Raw genomic sequence first — 22,423 nt, forward strand, 5'->3', positions numbered from 1 at the left:
CCGTTTCCTGTTGCACTTTAAAGTCTTTACATATGTACTCAGTGTGTATTTGATGGATGTAAAACATATCCAAACATGGCCTTCAAGTATCTTTGAAACCCCCCCACCACCTGTAACACACTTCCATATAGTAAAAAGCCAAATTAAAGTATTGTAAAGGCCAAATACAGTAACAAATGAAATAAATGATCAGGCTTGTGTTTTATCAATACTGAAGTGGTAATTCAGATTGTTCTCTCTTAAAGCCTTACTGTTTCTGGGATTGGTTTCGTTTGTGGCATTGAGATACACCATTGTTAAAATAGATTTTTTGTTTAAATGCTGCAAGCACCACAAATTAAATTCCATCATATCCCTTGTATTGTGGTGTAGGCAGAGACCTCAAAATCTGGGAAAACAACCTTCTTAATCGCGCAACACATTTACTATATCAGAACTTGCTGGATGTAAAGCTGCCACGAGTGAATCATGTTTTTTTTTTTTTCCCCTCATTACTACCCTTGCTCCAGTACAATCTTGACAGGTTTAGTTTACCACCAGCTATCAGATATTTAATGCATTCACTGGCTTTGCTTTACAGATTCTTATATTTAATAAAACTGCATTTACAACAAAATAATTGGGAGGCAGTGGGACTCAAATGCTTGTATTTCTTAAACATTATCAAACAGTAGTGACCTTTAAAAATGTAAACATTCATCAGTTCTACATTGTAGAAAATTGTTCCCCCAAAAGACTGGAAGCAGATACCAATATTACACTTTCATGGAGGAAATAAAAACAAAGCACTAACAAAACAGTGCGGTTAAAACAACCAGTTTACAACAGGGGTGGTGGAAATACCAGGACTAGGTCGGTCCCATGTGGCCTCAGGATTTTTGGATATGGAGCTGTGCCTAGATAAATCAGTGACCATTTCACTCAGACAGCCTAGAACACAGGGCACAACACAAAACCCACTGTGTCTAAAACATCATACATACTGCCCACAAACTGATGAAATTCACTGAAAAATATGGCACTTTAACTAGCCTTCAGTGTGCTGGCAGCTCTCACAGCAAAGCCCTAAAAAAGATGTTCAGGTGTGTGAAAGGCTATCACATCACTGTCATTTAGATGTTAGATTTTCTCTTCATCTCGGAGTCTGCTGCTCAGTTTGACCAGAATGATGTTGAGCTCCATGTTTTTGTTCAACTTCAGGTAGAAGTCCTTCCTGATTGGATGAATAGTCAGCCAATCAGCAGCCACTTCTGCCAACAGACGGATGTGTTTCTCCATTTCACCTGTTCAATAGAGAGGAGGAACATCTAATCACATGACCGTTCTTTTCTGAACGATATAAAAAGGGCAACACATTTCCTACTGCAAAATAATGGTGAATGCTACAGTGAAATGTTGTTGCCTCAGTTTTTACTGATAGCTAACTAGATTTCCTAGATTTCCAGTTGTTAAAAAGTTGTTTGAACCAACCTGTGCTGAGAGCAGATTTGTAGCTGGCCACCATCCTGTTACAGGCCAATTCCAATATTAAAGCCGGTTTCTTCTCTGCAACAAAAATGTTCCGGAGAATCCGGGCCAACTCAGGGAGCCGTGACATCATCAGCAGGCGCTCTTCCTGGGTGGGGTTTCGAGTCATGGCTGCCTGGAGCTTCTGGGCCTCCTTTGCCCGAATCTGAAACATAAGGAAAATCACAACATGGTTTTCTAATGGGGCAAAGGCTAATTCAACCATGGCAGCAGGCCTGGTGTCGATGCAAAATAGCCTCGGGAAGGAACTTGTTTTGGTGGAACACGTTAACATTCAAAAGTTGTTTTAGTTGTGCAACAGTAAACTCAAGATTAGACAGATAGTATAGCTAGCTGTCTGGATTTACCCTGCAGAGATCTGAGGAGCAGTTAACCACAGTCCTCATAAATCTACCGGAGTTTAAAATTACAACACAAAGAAAGCAGAAGGTACCGGACATCTACCCATCTAACAAAAAAAAAAAAAAAAGTGAAATCCGCCAGAATTTCCAGCGGCAACGGAGCAATCCCAGAAGTGGAATGTCATGGACGTAGACTAACCAAAACATGACCTGAAGGGACCAGTAGACAAAAGCCTGATGAGCTCAGGCACCACTAAGCTACATTCAAACTCCTGGGCAGTCCAGTGCTTTTTTTCTCAAGTTTTAAAACTTTCTTGTGGCAGCAACATGGATGTATTAAGAGACTGGACAGCGATAGAGGCAGTGACGTTTCCCGTTTCCTGTACGGGACTCTCACACAGCCTCAAAACACACCGACAGGTCAGATCTCCGGTTACATGATTGGCCACCGCAGCGTGACGTGGGGTCGGTCTGAACTTTTCGCCGCAGAGTCCCTCCTGCACTACCCCCATTCAAAATTAATGGAAAGAGGGTAAAAAAAACGGCACTGTGTGAGGCCATCTGCCTCACACAATCGTTCGTGGGCCGCTGCAGCTTCCTGTCTGATTAAGCTGGTCGGGAAGAGAGTTCACAGCGAGCAAGTTGATGATGTTCTATAATGTGGCTGCCGGTACTAGAAATAAACCAACAACGGGGGCAAAGAAGACAGCACAAATACGGTAAAATACATCTTTAACTGCAGAGACTACGGGAAAATATCGTAGGACAAATTCATGAACAGGAAGAGACTCTGCTGTTTATGACCAAATTAGGAACGGCGGTGTAATCCGCAGCCTGTCCTGTCTACATAGAGAAAGAAAGAAAGAGAGCAAGCAAGCTAACGGTACACAAGTAGTTCCATCTCCCATTGTATTGGTTTGCCCGCTTATGGACATAATGTGCAAAAATAGATATTCAAATCTGTGTTTTTTTAGAACAAATATTCAAATGTAATTTTTGGCCAATTTTGACAGCCCTAACCCCCGACCTCCTCCTTGTCCACCTACCCTGTCCAGCAGGGACTGGGACACTCCTTTCAGGGCAGTTGGGACTTCAGCTGCAGCTGATGGAGCTGATGCTTGGGGGACTGCTGGCTTCTGCGGAGATGTTGGCTCCTTACTCTCTGCAGCTTTGTCTTCCGTCTTTAGAGCCAGAGAAACCAGAGCCTTCTCCATCTGAACGCAGGACAAGAGAGCAATTCCATTGGATTTGGACAGAACCATGCTGAGAGTATGCATTGTAAAATTAAGAACATTTCAACATTACCCATTGATTGTACATTATTCACAGTTTCAGAACATTGACCACTTTTGAAATGACACCGTACCTTGGGCGTGATGAGTGAGCGAGCCTTGTCCAGCACTTCCTGAGCGGTGGACAGTTTCTCTGTGTGAGGAGGCTGAGGCATCGAGCTAGCCAAGATGGCTGGCACAGTGTCCACATTAAAGTTAGGGTGCCAGCGGGTCAGTTTGTCTTCTGGAACTGACATCGGAGGAACCAACGTGGACAGAAATACCTGTAGACAGAGAGATAGTTTGTAAACGGGTTAGCAGAAATTAACCAGTCTAATAGACACCAAAATGTATTCCCCATGTGCAGTCTTTTATAAAGTACTTAAAAGCAATACTTGAGTAAAAGTATCGTACCAGAAAATTATTTTGGTAGAGGTTCAAAAGTCACCAGTCTTATAGCATCTGATATTAACTGTACATAATTATTAGAAGTAAAAAAAAAAGAAATGCTTTCATTATGAACTTTATTGTGGCTTTCTTATAGCAAAGCATTATATTTGGGATTTTGACATCTTAAACGTCAAATTCAAAGTCTGACAACAAAGAGAAAAACAGACAGAATTTTCTTTTTTGTGAAAAGACTTTAACGCCAAGGTACGAAAACATTTCGTGCAAGTTATGAGTAACAGAGATGCTTAGGGGAAATGTATTGGAGTTAAAGTACGCATTTTATTTAGGAAATACAGTGGTAAAAGCAAAAGTTTCCAGAAATATAAATAAAGTACAAATACGTGAAAACTATACTTAAGTACGGTACTTTGTTACATTACAACACAGCCTGTGTGTCAGTAGACACAACTATCTCAGCTCATACCACACATCGTTTACTCTAAAACTTGGGCCTGTGCCATGTTAGAAATTCCTCCTCGTTTGCTTCCTATACCTACTCTCACTATTTAAAAAAAGGCACTGGAAGCAATAGCGGAGCAGCTGCTGACCTTGTGGTGCTGTTTGACAATGGAGACCAAATTCAGGTGGAAGATGCGTCTTCTCTCCAGGAGGCGAGAGGCAGACAAGAGAGGACAAGCTTCATTCTGGTCTGAGGAGGACAACAGCACACGGGTTAAATAAATGAACACATTAAAAGGTAGAGGACACATTATCATAAGCACCAATGAAAGAGCCCTGCAGTTAGACCGACAGTTTACATATATCCCATTTAAAGAAATTGTGTTTATTAAAAAGGTGAACTGGTCAGAGTTGTAATAGATATTAAAATAAGCCAACTTAATATTTTGAGCAGAAGTGGTGACTTCATAGAACGAAAAGGGTGTATTAACCAGAGAGAATGACGGGCTCAACGGTGAGCTGGTAGCTGCCCTTCTTAACGTTGCTGTTAAAGGTTGGGATGTTCTTCTCCTGTCTAAATTTGTAGGCCTCCGGAAACACCGTTTGTATCTGACCAACGTGGCTCTCCTCAAATCGCCTGCAAAGGGGAAAAAGAGAAAGGCAAAGATTAGCTTCTGCAGCCGACAGCCACTTCTAACCTTCAGCAGAGTCTGGTACCCGACGGGTGACCCACAAAAGAGGCGATTCCAGGTGGTATTTTGTCTTAATTTTACTTTCAGTTTTGGTTATGAGTCAAACAACGAACATGTGGGTCGGATCACGGATATTGACTAATAAAGATATTAACATAAAATGAGAACAATTGGATGGCTTCTCTTTTACTGCATTTTATTGATAGCGTTGGCTGTTAATAAGCTACAGGGGTAACAAACGAAAGCTGGCTCAGACTACAGGAGTTTTAAAATCCTAACCAATTTTGAAATCTGGTTGCATCGTGCACATAAGGAGAATCTCCACAGATGTTCCTCTTTCTGATCTCAAACACACTACAAGATTTGAAAATATTGGCACATCACACACACTACTGTATATTATTACGATTATAGTGCCACGGGAGCAATGCACCACCTCTCACAATCTCATGATGAGACAGTGATGTAAATTAAAAAAAAAAAAAAAAAATTTCATTTCATTCGAAATCATATAAAATACAATTTCAGTGACATGTAATCAAAAAAATGGAGAGCAACCCGATGCGACAACTTGCTGTAGCGTTAAAAATGCTTTGCAGTGAAGAAAAAAACAAAAAAGAAACAGGCAAAACGAGTGTAGATTAAAAAAAAAGAGGCTGGGGAGACGCGAGTTGTCCCTTCTTGGTTTTTCAGCAAGAACTGGAAGGGAGAGTTAAAACATTTCCATCCCATGTATACTGTTGCTTGGCAACACAGTCACAACTCCTGAGTCAGAGCCCAGCTTTAGGCTATTCATAAAATGTTCTAAAAACTAACTTATTCATAAAATGGAAATTATTTTTACTATTGCTTTGTGTGTGAGCTCTGTCTTCTGCGCAGAGCATGTGAGCAGAATGGCGCGTGGGTGAGGATTTTGGAGAGCGGATTTATAAAAAAAATAAAGTTGGAGTGATGCCTTATCCCCCACTCTTTCTTCCATTTCACTCCAGGACTTCTCACACCATGAGTTTGAAGCATACCCAAGCCCAACCTAGGCTAGGGTTTTATGTCAAACTTTGCAGATTTTTAACCAGCTCTGTGTCACTGTAGCGCAGGCAGAACATGCAGATGAACGGCACCCGACATCCCTCCATGCCGGCGGTGCCTGCGTTGCGTCATCCGGCCGACGTTTTGCCCGCGGGTGAGCGAGTGAGTTCCGGTGGCATGGAGGGAGGGTGGATGGCATTCATCTGATAAATACAATGCAGCTTTTTTATTTTTTGACTGAGCCAGGGAACAATACACCACTGAATGCTGATTTTCTTTGTGACCCACATAGACTTAACTGATTTTGACTTAGTTACATGCCAAACCTGAAAGAATCACTCATCCTCAATCTGAGAAGTACAACCAGACCATCTCCCATCCTTCCACCTACTTGTGCATCATGTCCTGAACTCCCTGTTTGATCTTGGGGAAGGTGGCTGCCTCACAGCGGTTGTACAGCATTGCGACCACAGTGTCCATACTCCTGAACATCTCAGCCAGCACATTGTACTGGTAAGGCAGGGATAGGCCCGGGGGGGCCGCCTGGGCGAGGTTGTGGTACCGCTGGTATCCTGGCTGCTCAGTACTGAGGGTCAAGAGAGGAGAAAAACACTTTGACTTCTGATTTGGACTTACAGTAGCAGTTAGTGGAACTGTAGTGTTCCATCTGCAAAGTACAGATTGGTTGGTAAGTTATTGGCTGCAGGTATATGTGCTCATGCTCACCTGTCCGGGATTTGTGCCTCACTCTGCTTGCTCTCCTTGGCCTCTCTCTCCACCTTCCTCTGCTGAGCTTTAGCTGCAAGCTCTTTGACTTGTGCTACAGTGAACTTGAGGGCCTTAGCATTACAGGTGGCAGGCAAGGCGGTTTTGGGGACAAGGGGGGTGGTAGCGTTGGCAGCTGAACCAGCTGGAGAGGAGGATGTGGAAGCTGAATTACGAGGAGCAGCGCTGGTTAATTCCTCTGCATGTTTCTTGATCCTCTGAAGGCGAGACTTGAGGGCTGCAATGTCCTCTTTACACAAAGCCTGAGAGAAAGGGGGATGCCATGCTGATGAATTTGGGACTTTTTCATGGTTTCCAATTTTTCTTATGGTCAACTAATCCCACGTACAGAGCCCAACCAACAATAAATGTATCCTACTAACAACTATTGTGTGTACCCAAAGTCTGATGCATCTATTAATTTCATGCCATAGGGCTCTTTTGTTGTCTAAACACTATAAAAACATAACGAGCCACACCTCTGCACTGGGTGACATGTTCCTTCAATACCACGAAAATGCACACTGTATAGAGCCATTTGGACAAACACATTGTTGATTTAGTTTTGTTTTTTAAATGGGATTTGTTAATATAAAAAAAATATAGAACAACAATACTTACAAGAAACGTTCAAAACAAATAAACCAAGCTCCGTCATAATTGTGTCACTTCTAACTGAACCTACAGTGCCACAGTGTGGTGACTGCACACTAGTGACGCATGATCTCCAGTCAGTCCACTCCAAACACAGTGTGTTACCTTGCTGGCCTGTCCTTCAGTGTTCTTGCGGCTGACCTGCCCCCTCTGCGGAGAGCTATTGGTATGGAGGTTCAGGTGGTTCTCCGCATTCTGCCCAGACACCGAGGCTGCCGGAGCTGAGTACTGCGGGGTCCTCTCATTGGGCAGGGGCTGGACTGCAGCCTGGACATACACAGCGACAGCATTGACTCCAACTAACTTACGTTGTCATGAATGTTACACACGTACAATGTGGCTGTATGTGCAATTACTGGCAACCAAAAAGTATGCAAACTGCACTTCTGGTTTTGGTCAAAGAATGAAGACAAGCCTTAAGGCTGCGTTCACATATAGTCGAATAAACATTTAGCTAGTGTGGGCATTTCATTCAAAGATGGAGGCGTGAAGCTGGGTTCCACCAAAACAACATTAACGTTACCTGTGGTGTGTCTTGAGGGAGAACCAGTTTCTTTCTGGCCTTCCTGGCCTTCGTAGTTGCCTTCTCTAAAACTTCAGCTTCTTTAACAGCCTCCGCTTGCCGTCTCTTCTTGGCTGTGCTGTGGTCGGCGGTGGCTGAAAACAGGGCTGCCCCGAGGTCGAACTCTGTCTCGGCCGAGGTCCGCTTTGGTGTCCGGGGACTAGAGTATGCATCTTTCGCGGCGCTACTAACACACTCTCCGTCGTTTAGCTCCACTGCCTCGTCGATAACTCGGACAAACTCTTCATGGACTGAGGACGAACACAGGAAACCACCTTTGTTTTTCGAGGATCTTGACCTTGTGCTGGCAACATTTGTGCTGATCCCAGAAGAGCCACGTTCGACAACAACGCTCCTGCGCTGCTTGGCTGGTTTCACTGGCCCGGCGATACCTTTCTTTCTCTGTGAAAAGAAATCAGTAACGCGAGCCTGAGACATGTTTCTGCTACTTGAGGCGGACACAGGCACCGCAAAGTAGCCTAAAACACTGCAAGAATCTACAATAAACCGAAGTCGGTAAAGCTATAAATACTGTCCATCAACAATAAGTCTGCGGAAATGTTCACACTTCACAGGAAGAAGTAAGAAAATTCGCGCTAAATCAACGAAGCCACGCCTCATCCGGTCCACGTCCTAGGATAATAAAAGTAGGATGGGCCAAGTTGATGAATGGAGCACTCGTTTTAAACTTTAAACGTTTCTTTGATGTTTTTGACATTGTGCTGTATTACAGAAAATACAAGTACACACTGTTGTTGATTATATATTTTTTGATTGATTCTTTTTTGTATGGCGACACCGACTCATCCTTCTCATATTATCCCAGTGTAACAATGCCAAAATAAATGTGATAACACATCAGACTTTAGTACTTAATTTGAACAATCTTGGGACATTACAGAGAGCGTTGACTATAATCAAAGCTGATGACATTAAACATGAATGACTTCCAGCTGATTAGGCCCTGACAGCAGATTAAAACGTTTTCAAGTTGTTAAAAAGCATACAATTTGAGGTCATTTTATTTTAAGTAGTCTATCTCAAAATTTAGCACAAATATATCTTTATAAATAGTCCTATATAGGCTATCTTAGTATTTTTGTTGAATAAACGAATTTGGTCCCTGTGTAATAACTCTTGGCTGAAACTGAATGTCTCAAAAGTTTAATGACATGATGAATCATTTTTGACAATCATCCCTTGCCCTCACATATCATGATCAATGGCACAGACAAAGCTGCTACAGGTATCTTCATCGACAACAATTGCTATTCATTTCTGTTCACTACTGTGAGTTTTTCTACTGTTTAGTTCTTGGTCAATCAAATGTCCCAGGCAAAAGAAAGTGTTAAAAAAAAGTTCCCTTATTTTACACATTTGATTTTAGAAGCTAATTATATAAGAATAAAATATAAGTAGAATAAGATAGTTTGTTATAGTTTCATTTCCCAACCACAGCATTCAATTGTTTGATTTAGTAGCCAGTAACCTAACTACCCACAACATCAACACAGCATTATCCCCATTCTTAGTACTTTTACATTAGAGTACTCTGTGTTAATCATCTCTAACTCAATAGGCCTATATGCACACATATTTTAACATAAACTATGGGTCCCTTAAATTACACACTTAGTGCACTCTTATTGTTTTCTCTCCACTTGTTTTGCAGGTTTAGGGGACAGGCACCTTAATTACAGCGTATGAGAATACAGCAAAGTAACAGGATTAAAATCAATGTCTTTATCACTTATAGTAAGCCTAATTTCACACTGATTAATAATATTAAAAGGCTTAATGGGCATTTAAGATACAAAATAAAGGCTTCTTCCCCTTACTTATTAAACACAAAACTTAACTGAGTATCTTTCCAACGTGGTATCACTGCTTATATTATTTTGATTATGGCAGTGATTCCCAACTTGGTGGAAAGAGGAAACATCTGAGGGGTTACCAAAATGGATTAAATGAAAATTGATGCAGCTCTGTTACCAGTGTTGTAATGTCACAAAGAACAAATATTTTGTTACTGTATTTAAGTAGAGTTTTCACGTATCAGTACTTTACTCTATTTATATTTCTAGAAACCTTTACTTTTACTCCACTACATATCCTGAATAAAATGTATACTTTTACTCCACTACATTTCCCCTAACAATCTTCGTTACTTGTTACTTGTAAGAAATGCTTTCGTACGTTAGATGCTGGTCTTTGTTGATGTCAGACTTTGAATTTGATGTTTAAGAAGGTGTGGAAATCCTGAATATTATCCTTCACTATAAGAAAGCCACAATAAAGTTCATTTTCAAATATTTTTTTTTACTTTTACTTTTACTTCTAATAGTTAAGTACATTTAATATCATAAAATTACTTTAAGTTCAGTAAATATCACATACTTTTACTCAAGTAAAATTCTAAAAGGTGACTTTAACTTCTACCAAAGTCATTTCTTGGTAAGATACTTGTACTTTTACTCAAGTATTGCTTTCAAGTAGCCTACTTTATGGTGGTGGTTAAGTGGTTCCCAACCTGGGGTCTGGGGACCCCTCAGGGGGGCGGCAAAGATCACAGGGGGTGCGCAAGTCTTTATCTGGTTTGAGGTTGAGGTAAAAAAAAAATATTTGCACATGTTAAACAAATTATGATAATACACTAGAATATATAATGTATACAAAAGTCTGTATAAAAACTATATATTTTTGTTGTTGCTTAAAATTGTAGGCAGGCTACTTAGTAGGCCAAACCTCCAGGACCTCTTAACCTGGGACCCTTGCTGTCATCAGGTCAGCTGCTAGCTGCTATCATCCTCATTTTCCCTGCCGCCACGGCATCACTATTTTATGAATGAAACATAGCGGAGAAACGTAAAAGTGCTGATAACTCCTCTGTATCAAAAAAGAAAGTAAGGCTCTATCTCGAGAGTTACCTCAACTTCGGTTTCGGAGGGGGGGGCTCAGCTTTTCTTACACATAAGTAGGGGGTCGCCAAGGAAATAAGGTTGGGAACCACTGATCTAGCCTATATTTTTTGCTTACAGCCCATGGCCTCATACACGCCTTTACCACAAGCAAGACTCAGAGCAACCATTTGACCTGGGCTACTTTTCACTCACACAAACTGCCACAGTGCCTTCACTCCATGATTTTAGTTTTTATTTGCATGCTGGGGGGCGCCACCGACACACACAACGCCAGTTATTTTGGTGTCAGATACATATTGTGGCTTGAAGTAAAACCTATTTCTAGCACCAGCATTGATTGACATGGTCATATAAGAAATGTCAATCTATAAACATGAAACACATTTTGAAACCCATTCACAGTAGGCTATACAATAAAAATAAAAATGTAATTATTTATCAACGCTCTTCTTTGCTTAGCATTTCTTTACACCAAAACTTTGTAATTCAACACCAGTGGTGGAAGAAGTAGGCCTATTGAAATCCTTTAAAAGTTCTAATACCACACTGTAGCCTAATAATACTCTGTTACAAGTGCTAAAAGTCCCGCACTGAAAATGTTAAGTAGCCTATATGTTAAGTAGTCTAGCCTATGTAAGTAGGCTATCATCAGGAACATGTAGCCTATTAAAAGTAAAATGCAGAAATATCCAAAACTGGAAACGATCAAAACTGTTCTGTCAACCAACTAGTGTTTAATCAACTAATCATTTCAGCTGTAGGCCTACACAAATCTTAATTTGTAAAGTAGTTGGCCTAACTGAAGCTGTCAGATTAATGTTGTGCAGTAAAAAAGTACAATATTTCCCTTTGAAATGTATTGGAGTAGAAGTAGAAAGAAAATACTTAATTCAAGAAGTAGCCTGCCCTACCTCAAATGTGTAAGTACAGTATTGAGTAAATGTAAGCCTACGTAGTTACATTCCACCACTGTTAAACACACGTTGTAAAGCAGTGCAGCAGAGTCACAAGCTGCAGTGTTGACTAGCTGGAAGTTTTAGATTCCTATACAGTATATTGAAGCAGGGAGGTGACCAGGCAGCAGAAGCGGCGGCAGCAGCAGCTCAGTGGAGAATAGCTCCTCTATGAACGCCCTCAGACTTGCCTGTGAATCACATTTTCCACCTACATCACTTTAACTTCAGACTGGGCCCCTCCGAAGGAACACATGCAACAAAAACTTTCTTCCTCACCGACAACTTCTCTGACACGAGGACGGTCTGCTGCTGCACACTCACACACAAACAAGAAGACCATACAATCGATTTATCGGGATTCAGGAACATTCGTCTAAACTTGAAGACTTTCCACTAAAGTTTTTTGGATGGAAGATCATGAGCGAGTATCGGAATAATGGTCTATTCATTCCACTGTCACATTTTATCAAGCAACCCCGATGGAGCCGTAAAAGTTAGCGAACAAGTGTTTCTGCCCTGATCTATGTAGTTATTAATAGGCTATATCGTTGTTGATTATCGGGGACTGAGTATTGATCTGTAGCCTACTGACATGGATCTTCAGGTGATTGTCTGGCTGTTCTACTGCTTTCTGATGCCCACCGTGCTGTTAACAGGTAACTAACTTGCATTTTGTTGAAATAAAAAAAAAAACTGTAAAACGAACATGTGCCAAACTATCAGCTTCCATCAACGTTGACGTGAGCGCCTAAACTCGTAATGTCGCCTACTGGGTGGTAACTGCTGAAGCAGCTGGAGGGAAAACTGTAAAAACTTCGCAACAACTTTTACAGTTTTCCAGCAGTTCTTCAGTGTCTGAAACTGGATTGATAGGCTAGCCTACAAGTCGAGACAACGTGACTGCAAACGATACTCAGGATTTCATACTGTATGCCACTACCAGCACATGTAGGCTACATGGGGAACTTATATAGTCCTACTTCTAGGCATAAACTAAATCAAATAAAATCTCAGTCTGTTTGGAATAGGTGTTTGTGTCGCCTCCCATGGTGTTACGTTGTGGAATTCGATAGTGAGAACGCGAAGCTGTGGGAAAAATGAACTAAATTCGTTAAGTGATTACTGACTTGGGCTTAGAATATTAGCCGAATGAAGTATTACTCCAAATCTATTTAACAGGTCATAAGTTATTTTCTACCAAATGTGCACGTTAGCTTATAAGCACAGAAATCCTAAAATTACTGATATTTCAGTTAGGTTCGGCGATGATCATTTTGTTCTCAGCCTAGCCAAAATCGAATGTGAACTGCGATGCACATACAACTTCACAAGTTACTAGTTAATATGTTGACAATGCTGAAAGATCTTCTCAGTTTTCAAACTGTTTTTTGAGAGGGGGTGCACAGAAATTAGTCCATGGTAGCCTATTCTAGATTCCTCAGAACATTTGACCTGTCATCCTGTCAGTGTTTCTTGTAACGCTTTATAGAGGGTTTTCACCGACGTCACATTCTGGGCGGTAACCTGGATGCGCGGCCATGTTGGAGGCACTCGGTGTAAACAACTGAATGGAGTAATGGAGTATTGTGCACTTTGGATGCTTTAATACTTTATATCTAAACAACAGAAAAGCTCATCAAAACGCGTCCAAGATGCAAAGGCATATAGGGAAGGACGCAGACCACAAAAAGGCGTGATATTTTGAGAAATTACAGTTTACTGGCGGTGCAGATCCCTACAAGTTGGCTCCCTCTTCTTGGATCCATGGCGACCCGGTGATTCTTCCTTCAGTTGCATATCCCGATATAGTCATAGCCCATACACAGCGGAAGACCTTAAATCCTACAAAAGTTTGGAGGCCTATAACCAGATGGTGTGTGGATGGGTGAGGGAGACGCAGTACCAAGTCGTCATTAACGACCGTTATGTTGTGAAGGCCTGAGTAAGTAATGCAATAACGTCTTTAATCAACCTAACCTTAACTGTATGATATCAATGCGATACTCAAGGTGTAGCCAAGTGACTCTCAATCGTTTATTTTCATTTCAAAGACCGAACAAGACAGATTTTTCCCTCGTAGATCCTGGTTGAGCTTTGCCAACCACAAGCGCCTCCTTTCCTCTGATAACTTCTGGCATTCCTCTCCCTGGTTTTTAATAACTTTTGGAAGTCGATAATATTCCAAATGTTTTTCTTGGTCTGACCTATTGGTACAACCTAAAACACGGCAATAATTAACCATTTTCCTTGACGTCGTTCGGGAGCTACTTCAGTGCCTGTGCTTTGTTGTGATGCGGAGTACCTCCAACATGGCGACTTCGGGTCTGATGACGCGTCGTGAAAACCCTCTAGTCTTCTTTTGTGGTGTTCTCAGACTGTTGTAACTTTTAACTAACTGATAGCAACATGAAACTTTCCTAGTTGATGACTTACATCAATTAGATATCTATTTTTGTATTACAACTTATCTGACATGTTTATGTTTAAATATGCAAACAAGGCATTATCTAATGCTAACTTTTGGTGAATTTAGGAGAAATTTACAGGCTCAAATAGACAAAGTGGGGTAAAATAAACATCTATGTGTATTTTGGATGTTTTTTTCTCAATAGTTTGAAAGAAGATGGAAGCAGAATAGCCCAAAAACTCAACATTTAAAAATGATTGTTTTGCCTGTAGTGTCTCCCCTTAAAATTATTTCAGCTTGAAAAACAATAACAAACTTCGTCAAGGTAATAATAGGATCATTTTTTAATAACGTTTTTTTGTGCATTTCTAGTTGAAATTGGTCATATGTTATCTCAGAACAATTGCATTCACAGTGCAGACTTAAAGGTGCACTCCCACTGAAATTAGCTCCCCATTGCTTTGAATGTGGAATACTTAAGGGCATGTCAGTCACGTCAATAATGTATTATGTTTGAGGTGTCTTTTTATAGATTATTATGGGTCTCTATAGGTCTCTAGGAAAACACTCTAGGATGCAGGGATTACTTTGTACAGTACTATAGTTGGCCACTAAGAGAAAATTGGCAGCAAGGGTGAAGGTAGGTTTACGATACCCGCGGCGTGAGGTGCGCGGACTGCGCGCGCCACAAAATGAGCCTTTTGCTGGAGAGTGTGGAAAAACATGAGAGGTCGCTTTGTCAAAGCTTAAAAACGGCCTCATGGAAAGAGTGTTTGTAACACCGAGAGGCAGACAGTCATTTCCACTTGGAGATAAGCGACAGTCAAGTTAATAATTAGGGTACACAAATGGCGCTAGGTCGGTGTTTATCATGAATGTGTTTACTACTGTGGCCAGGCAACCTGCTTTCTTTTACTTCCACTCTCTACTTCTTCTCTACTACATCTAGCTTATTTACAGATTATTTTGTTTGTACGCCCCTTGGCATTTCGGAGAATGCTGCAACGAGCAATGCGTTGAGCATAACCATCTTCGTGCATGCGTCTCATAGCTTGCGCGGTATCCAAGTCAAGTCAGTCCAAGTGTCACGTGCGAGTATGAACAAAGCTTGACTCTGCCACAGCTTTATAGACTGGTTTCCCATCCACAACAATGTTGTGCATGCAGCCATATGGCAACAAAACAGCTTTGATATGGGCTTTTTCAGCATTCAAAAGTACTCTTTTACTATACGGCAGGTGTTAATTCACAACTAGTCTGGCTGCACAGGTGTACATAATATTGTTGGGATAAAGCCTGACATCCTGACATCTCACACGCCGGATGTCCGTCCCTTCCGCTATCTCCGCTATTTATTTTGCAAGGGCACTGTTGCTGTATCCGGGGCTTAGTGCCGCCCAGGCCAGTTGTAATTGGTTTAAAGAAATACAAACAAGTTGGAGCGTTTGTTTTTCCCCTATCCCAGAATAGATAAGCGGTGTAGCATGATCATACTCCAGCGCTGACACAGCGCTGTGGAGATAGGTCTGGCTATGCAAGACTAATTTACAACTGACGGCTCGAGCCAGCTTACATGACACATAGAATTCCAGTGAGAAATGGTAGCTAGTAGATAACACTAATCCGAGCTACAGCAATAAGGTGGGACTTCTTTTTCCTGTCTTTTCTGCTTTTTGCCACAAATATGGTGAATTTTTCTGGGATGTGGTTTATGACTGAATCCTTTCCAAGGCATTGTGGGATAGCAGGCAGCGTGGAACTGAGATGTTGAAAAAAAGTAGTGGCTGAAAGTGGCGGAAATGTACCATATTTATGTGAGAGAAGAGATGATTATGGACGTTTTTGGGATTCCTCTTTTGTATAACCTTTCCCTGCAACATTATAAAGATAAAAAATCTGAAGTGGTGGGTTGTTTATTTACACAATTCTGGCTGGGATAGAGTGGAGAAGCTGCTTTGTATATTGTATTAATCACTTTCAGGAAGTAATTCAGCACAATTATCTAATATGCAACAGTAAATATAATTTATTTCAAGTGTTATAAACTGTTTTCCAGATGTTAGAAGAAATATTTGAAGTGAACATATGGTTGTACAAAGGCTTCTTATATCTGGTCTGTAACTTAATAATACCACAGGATTTTGAAGAAATGAAGACTCTATTTTCCAGATTTGACTGATTAGTAGACAGGCGGTTTAAAATCTTTGAACTAATCCTCTGAGTTGCTCTGGAGCAGGTTAGCAGATTAGGTTAGAGTCATTCTGTCTGAAGTCAATCACTTTCTGACATTACCCCTTTCAATTTGAACAAATGTTTTCCTACATGTTAACCTATATGAGAGTGTTAGAATGTGGTTTGATTTGACGAATCGGAAGGTTGGTGGTTCGATCCCTGGCCCTGCAGTCCCATGTCAAAGTGTCCTTGGGCAAGACACTGAACCCCGAATTGCTCCCGATTCTGCGCCATCAGTGTGTGAAAGTGTTTATCTGATGAGCAGGTGGCACCTTGCAGCCACAGTGTATAAATGTGTGTGAATGGTGAATGGTTCCTGTACTATGAAAAAGCGCTTTGAGTAGTCGTAACGACTAGAAAAGCACTATATAAATACTTTACATTTACTCTCAAAGTTGACCCGTAGTGTACCCCAAAAATAAACAGTATAATTTTTGATCATCGGAAAGTCAACAAACAAAGTTATCCACAAGTTCAATACTTTTGGGCCACAAAAGTAAAATTTGCAAATTAAGTGATTTTATGTCCGTGAAACGTAATTTTCAAAAAACAAAAACTCAGTTTTCTTTTTAAAATTGTCAAATATGTTATAGCGTAGATATTTCTCCTGAGGTGTTCATGTTGTACCCACTATCGGTTGAGCAGCAGCAAACTTCTCAGTCTAACACATGAATCCTTAATGTTGTCTGTGATTTTCTGTCTGAACTCAAAAAGTCTATTTCCACCACGTTCCACTTCTGGGAAGCTAGACTATCTGTCCAGTCTATATTTTCTGTTGTATGACTAAAACAACGTTTGAACGTACACATTCCACAAAAACAAGTTACTTCCCGAGGCTATTTTGCAGCGCCACCGGGGCTCTGTCCGACGCTTAGCACAGCCCAAGACGATTGTGATTGGTTCAAAGAAATGGCAATAAACCAGAGCATGTTTTTCTTCTATCCTGGAATGCTGTGTGGACTAGCCAGACTCCACATCGCTGTGGAGGAAGGCCTGGCAAAGCGAGACTACACCTCAAATAATACTTTAGTTTTCCCATTTGTTTATCATCACATGACTGAAAAACAAGCTTTAAATGAAATTACATCATAAGGAAAAACAAATCAGCAATAATGTGTAAAGGTGTGAAGATGTTTACTTTTTATTTTGAAGCCACTGGTCAAGGGCTGATGATGCTTTGTCCGTCTCATTTGAAATTAGACAGTATGTTCTGCCTGTTCTGCCTGCTGCTGTATGTGGCTGAACTGATGTGAGCACATCGGCCAAATAAACAATACATACATTTGAATTGAGTTGATCAGGATGTTTTGGGAAAGTAAATGACGTGGAAGGCCATTTTGGTTTCTAACTGATGCTGATTCATATTAACAGACAGTATATTTAATTATTTTGGACCAAAAATATAGAACTTGTGGATGACCTTGTTATTTAGCTTTCCAGTGATCAAAAATCATACTCTTTATTTTTGAAGAAAATCTTTCTATCTTTCTGTAGGGAGCATATTGGTAGGTGGTTTCTGTTATAAAAAGGTTCCATATATTTTGTGTGTATGTTTGTATGATAGAGAGAGAAGCAGAGAGAGAGAACGCAAAGAGAGTGTGTGTCTCCTGACAGGATGTTACTAGAACTTGCAGTATTTCTGTCAACAGTTCACATGAATTACTGAATTAAAGGAAGTGAAAGATGCCAATGAAGTTGCCACACACACGCACGCACACACACACACGCACACAGACTACCCAACAATATACAGGCCTACAAGTCCAGCTGAAATGATTAGACCATTAAACACTTAGTTGATTGACAAAACCTTTTGGATCGTATTTTTACAGTGTGGTATTAGTACTTTTACTTAAGTAAAAAATCTCCACACTTCTTCCACCGCTGGATCCCAGCATGCATTAGGTGAAAGGAACAGAACATTCTAGACATTTAGACTCCTTAAGGATCTGTGGAAACCAAGCTGTCACCCTGTGATAAGCCGAAAGCATGCTGGGTAAGGATTCCGAGCCTTAAGAGATTTATAAATGAGTGACAAAATCATTTAATATTTTAGTGCCAATTAAAATTGCAAAACAGTAAGTGATTGAAATGTGTGCTTGAGCTGAACAGGGTCCTCGCGAGAACACACTGGGACTTCAGTTTGTCGATGCCTTTCAGCTCTTTGAGCTTGATGACCACCATGCAGCCCAGAACCTCAGCCTGCTGCTTCTTCATTAGCTCACAGATTGCATACAGTGTCCCTGCAAAAACACACACACACACACACACAGACACACACACACACACACATACACACACACACACACACACACACACACAAACGATTTTTTTTTTTTCGATTGCTAAATGACACTGGGCACAACTGGCGTAACGTGCAAAACTCTAACTACAGTCTGCACAGCAGCAGTTCATGTAGACCAAACTCTAGTTCGTTTTTCATTGCTTGAACACAGTTTTCAAAACTCTACTCACTTATCCCATGACTTTAACCACAACCAGCACAACACTTTGGATTTATAGCACTTTGTTCAAATGCTAACACACTGCTGTCAAAACTGTTAACCACACATTCAAAACAGAATAGATTTCAGTCTGGTGCCTATCAAACACTGCTGATTACAATTTTAGCTGAAAGCCTAAGCAGGTGTCTTGACTAGTTAGTGAACATATACAGTATTTATAAAGAGAAAGTTAAGAAAGCCTTTTTTTGTGTACAAACACCAAATAAGAATGAAACAATTATACACTGTACCGTTTGAGAGAAACAGGTAAAAGAGCAAAGATACCAATATGTCCAGGTAAGATGTCTGAGGTTATATAGAAAAAAGTGAAAAACACTATATCTTTACGGTAGTAAAACTGCATTCTTACTGTTTTTCAGAAAGTAATGGAGGTGAAAGCAATGGAAACATAACATTCATTTGTATTTAGAGATGATGCAGACATCCAATGTGATGAAGAAAACTTGCCGCATGATGCTGGAGAGAGACAGGATTAGTCACACTATTCTTGTTACTGTTATGTACCTTTAGTTTTTTTCCAGTAATTCCATAAATTACTAGAGACAAAATACTATATCGAAGCAAATTGCTGATTTTCATTCCTTCTTGTTTACCTTTTAATTGGTATATTATAAACTCTGTATGTTTTCTTTAAAGAAACTATTGAGACACTCAAACTGTAAAGATGAAAAGTTTGTAATTTCTGTATTGGTGTTTGATGCTAGTGTTTTTACTGTCAGTGTGTTCTGAGTGACAGTGTGTCTCAATGAGGATTGTTCATAGTGTTTGGCTGCACTGAGCCTGTTTTGAGACGTGTGTTAAGAGTTGTGTTGCTTGGAATGAGTTTTGCAGGTGATGTGAACTGTTTAGCTCAGGTGACTGTTGGTAGTGCAGACTGTAGTTTGAGTTTTGCACATGTGGCTTCAGTTGTGCCCACTGTCGTTTAGCAATCGAAAAAAACTAATATGTTTTTTGTTTTACTGTACCACATAACTTGCTATGTTTACGCCTAGCATCCACACTACTACCGCTTTAGTTTGATAACATGGGAAATGCGTTTTAGTCCGGACCAGCGGAAACGGAGACTTTTTAAAATGATGAAGCAGATACCCATGTTTGCTTCTTGATTGGATTTTATCAGTCACAACGTGTCCTTTCACAACCTATCACTTGACCCTTTTCTGGAAGAAAATGACAATTACAGGCATTGCTGACCTTGTTGTCTATGCTAGCAGCTGTTGTGTAGTTAAATTCTGCATTTTAGAATGCTACTACTGCCTACATGCGCCGGAGCCAAGCTATTATTCGAGCGATTTGCAACAAGGTCTAGCCTGGAATATGCCCACAATCACATCACATCCAATCAAAAAAGTAAATAGCTTGTCACAGTCATACCTTCTTACCGAACAGATCATTTATATTTTAATGCATTTTGCAATCAAAATCAAATTTTTTTTCAAACATTAACTTCTGTTTTCCTGGTAACACCCTGAAGGTTTGACTACTACCTGCAACAATCATTCCTATCCCATTAGGTTTTTATGCAATGGAAACGTTGTTCACTGCTCCAGTAAAAAGGACGAACCTTAGATACGACTTGACGACGGGAGGTATTTCTAGCCCGCTTAGCTCATAGAACCCATGATTCAAATTCAGATGGTGCGTTCCGATCTCCTAGTAGTTCCCTGCAAAGTGGACTGCACTAGGTATTCAGCCATGGTAAGTGAGATTCCAAGGGAGCAAAAATGCTCAGTTCAAAGGGAACTGTGAACAGTTTAGGCAAGAACTGAATAACGGTTCATTAGTTCGCCGGAAGTTGACAAGCAAGATTAACCATCGGTCAATGCGCCTCGCTGGAATGACAACATACATCTTTTAAATTAATCAAATCACATTTATTCACAAGTTATATACATTTCAATAGAATAACTTTTGTAATGGTATCAGTTTTGTTTCTATTTTTTATTTCAGTGTAAAATTTCCACAGTAGCAGTAGGCCTGTAACAATTATTACATAATTGTCAATTATTTTTACATAATCGCGGATTCTCAGTTTAATCGCAAATAATTGCTAACATTAGCTTAAGTCTTAAAGGAACACGCCGACTTATTGGGAATTTAGCTTATTCACCGTAACCCCCAGAGTTAGATAAGTCCATACATACCCTTCTCATCTCCGTGCGTGCTGTAACGCTGTCTGACAGCTCCACCTGTAGCTTAGCCCAGCACAGAACATGCAGGTGAATGGTTCCAGTAATCCTACTGCTCCGAATTGTGAGGTGTATGACTGGTAATTGTTGATTTTGTTTAAGGGTAACACAAGGAGGAGTGATATCTGCGTTGGTGACATTGCAGGGTTTTCTGAATAGAGGGATTTTGGTGAGGGAAGTTCCCTTAATGGACATTCCCTGAACATGGAGTAGGAAGTAGGAAGTGTTCAGAGATTGAGGCACTCAAGGACAGTGTTGTAAATAAGACTGTCAATATTTTCCCCATTTAATGTTGCGCATTAATTCAGAATGGTAAACAGACTTTTACCAGAGCTACTGTCCTTTATCACATTTAATATCTTCAACATGTAATAATATCTTCAACATGTAACAGGGTTTACAGTATCTCCTATACATATTTCTAGGATGTATTTCTAGGCCCAAGCCCGAGTCCTCGGGCCGGGCCTGGGCCGGACCCTTTTTTTTTTTTTTATCCATTACCTTATTATCCTATTTGGGTGGGGAGATAGCTATGCCATAATCAGAAATATTATATATATATATAGGCTATATAAAAGTAACAAATGTGTACAAAAGTTAGGCTGCAGTTACAAAATGCAGCACGTGTCATGCGCGGAGTCTCCTCCTCTCGCACGCATCACACCGGGAGCTTGAAGATGTAAAGAAAAAAAGAAAAACAGGAGAATTAACTTTGAGCAAGTGTGGAGGAAAGTCGGAGGTATGGAAGCAGTTTAAACAAGTCGTGGGCAGTGACAACAATATGTTGTTCATCATTGTTTCTTTTTTTTTTTTTTTACGTTTCTTCACTCGGATCCACTTGCGATCCGTTCCATTCTAAACAAACAGCGCAGTTTACATGCTTTGTCCTTGTTGTATTATTCTAAACAGATTTCTGCAGTTCAAACAACTCTGAATTGTAGTTGAGAACGTCAGTTATAACGGCCCACGTATTAAAAAATTGTCGGGTTTAAATCGGGCTCGGGCTCATAATTACAGTTAATGTTTCGGGCCGGGCCAGGCTCGGACACAACGTGCTCGGGCTCGGGCAGGTTCGGGCTTGATTTTTTGGGCCGATCTAAGCTCTAGTATACATGTTATGGCTGGCTCCAAAGATGTTGCAACAGTGACGATGGCTTATTTACTTCCGCCTACAACCCAGATTAGTGTATAGCAATGATGCACTGACATGATATACTGGATTGGTATTGGTGCTTATGTTGTGTCTTGTCCACATTAAATCCTGTTCCTTAGTTACTGTTGTGAATGATCAGTTTCACACAGTGAAGTTTACAGATTTTAAACTGAAAGATACAAAAAGAGAACTGGTATCGGCATAAAGCCTGAGTTTGTGTATCAGAAGAGAAAAAATAGGGATCTGCATCCCTCATATCAAATTAAAAATTAAAAATAAACCACTCTGTGAGAGTGTTGTGTGTATTGTGTATGAGTGTTGCTAAGCCAGTGAATCAGAGCCATTCCACATGA

The 22,423-nt window shown here is 40.5% G+C and overlaps 2 protein-coding genes across 6 annotated transcripts in view; one reads left to right on the forward strand and one right to left on the reverse strand.

Annotated features, from left to right (window-relative positions):
* Nucleotides 1-573: 573 nt before the first annotated feature.
* Nucleotides 574-8,296, reverse strand: cdt1 (chromatin licensing and DNA replication factor 1). 2 transcript variants are annotated; one of them, XM_031313797.2, is made up of 11 exons: nucleotides 7,649-8,296; nucleotides 7,231-7,392; nucleotides 6,433-6,734; nucleotides 6,098-6,292; nucleotides 4,480-4,625; nucleotides 4,138-4,238; nucleotides 3,235-3,423; nucleotides 2,915-3,082; nucleotides 1,471-1,672; nucleotides 1,090-1,283; nucleotides 574-1,044 (listed from the first exon to the last, which is right to left on the reverse strand). In XM_031313797.2, exons 1-10 carry the CDS (start codon nucleotides 8,123-8,125, stop codon nucleotides 1,120-1,122), a joined length of 2,106 nt encoding a protein of 701 aa, XP_031169657.1. In that variant the 5' UTR covers nucleotides 8,126-8,296; the 3' UTR covers nucleotides 574-1,044; nucleotides 1,090-1,119. The 2 variants fall into 2 exon arrangements, with proteins under 2 accessions (XP_031169657.1, XP_035848322.1); XM_035992429.1 differs by having other exon boundaries at nucleotides 574-1,283.
* Nucleotides 8,297-11,642: 3,346 nt separating this feature from the next.
* piezo1 (piezo-type mechanosensitive ion channel component 1) overlaps nucleotides 11,643-22,423 on the forward strand; it is a 204,794-nt gene continuing 194,013 nt past the window's right edge. For 2 of the 4 annotated variants that reach the window (XM_031313782.2, XM_031313783.2), the window contains exon 1: nucleotides 11,643-12,220. In XM_031313782.2, coding sequence (XP_031169642.1) covers nucleotides 12,157-12,220 — 64 coding nt within the window. In that variant the 5' untranslated portion in view covers nucleotides 11,643-12,156. The remainder of the gene's footprint in view (nucleotides 12,221-22,423) is intronic. The other 2 variants (XM_031313781.2, XM_031313786.2) reach the window with 2 other exon arrangements.

The sequence above is a fragment of the Sander lucioperca genome, chromosome 15, assembly GCF_008315115.2.
Source record: "Sander lucioperca isolate FBNREF2018 chromosome 15, SLUC_FBN_1.2, whole genome shotgun sequence".
Lineage (NCBI taxonomy): Eukaryota > Metazoa > Chordata > Actinopteri > Perciformes > Percidae > Sander > Sander lucioperca.

What these genes read in the sequence shown, in the direction of transcription:
- cdt1 (XM_031313797.2), bottom strand. Translation starts at nt 8,125, where the DNA reads ATGTCTCAGGCTCGCGTTACTGATTTCTTTTCACAGAGAAAGAAAGGT. An exon ending in TTGTCAAACAGCACCACAAG is followed by an intron (nt 3,424 to 4,137) that starts GTCAGCAGCTGC and finishes CTCTGTCTACAG; the next exon opens with GTATTTCTGTCCACGTTGGT. An exon ending in GCTCACTCATCACGCCCAAG is followed by an intron (nt 3,083 to 3,234) that starts GTACGGTGTCAT and finishes TCCTGCGTTCAG; the next exon opens with ATGGAGAAGGCTCTGGTTTC.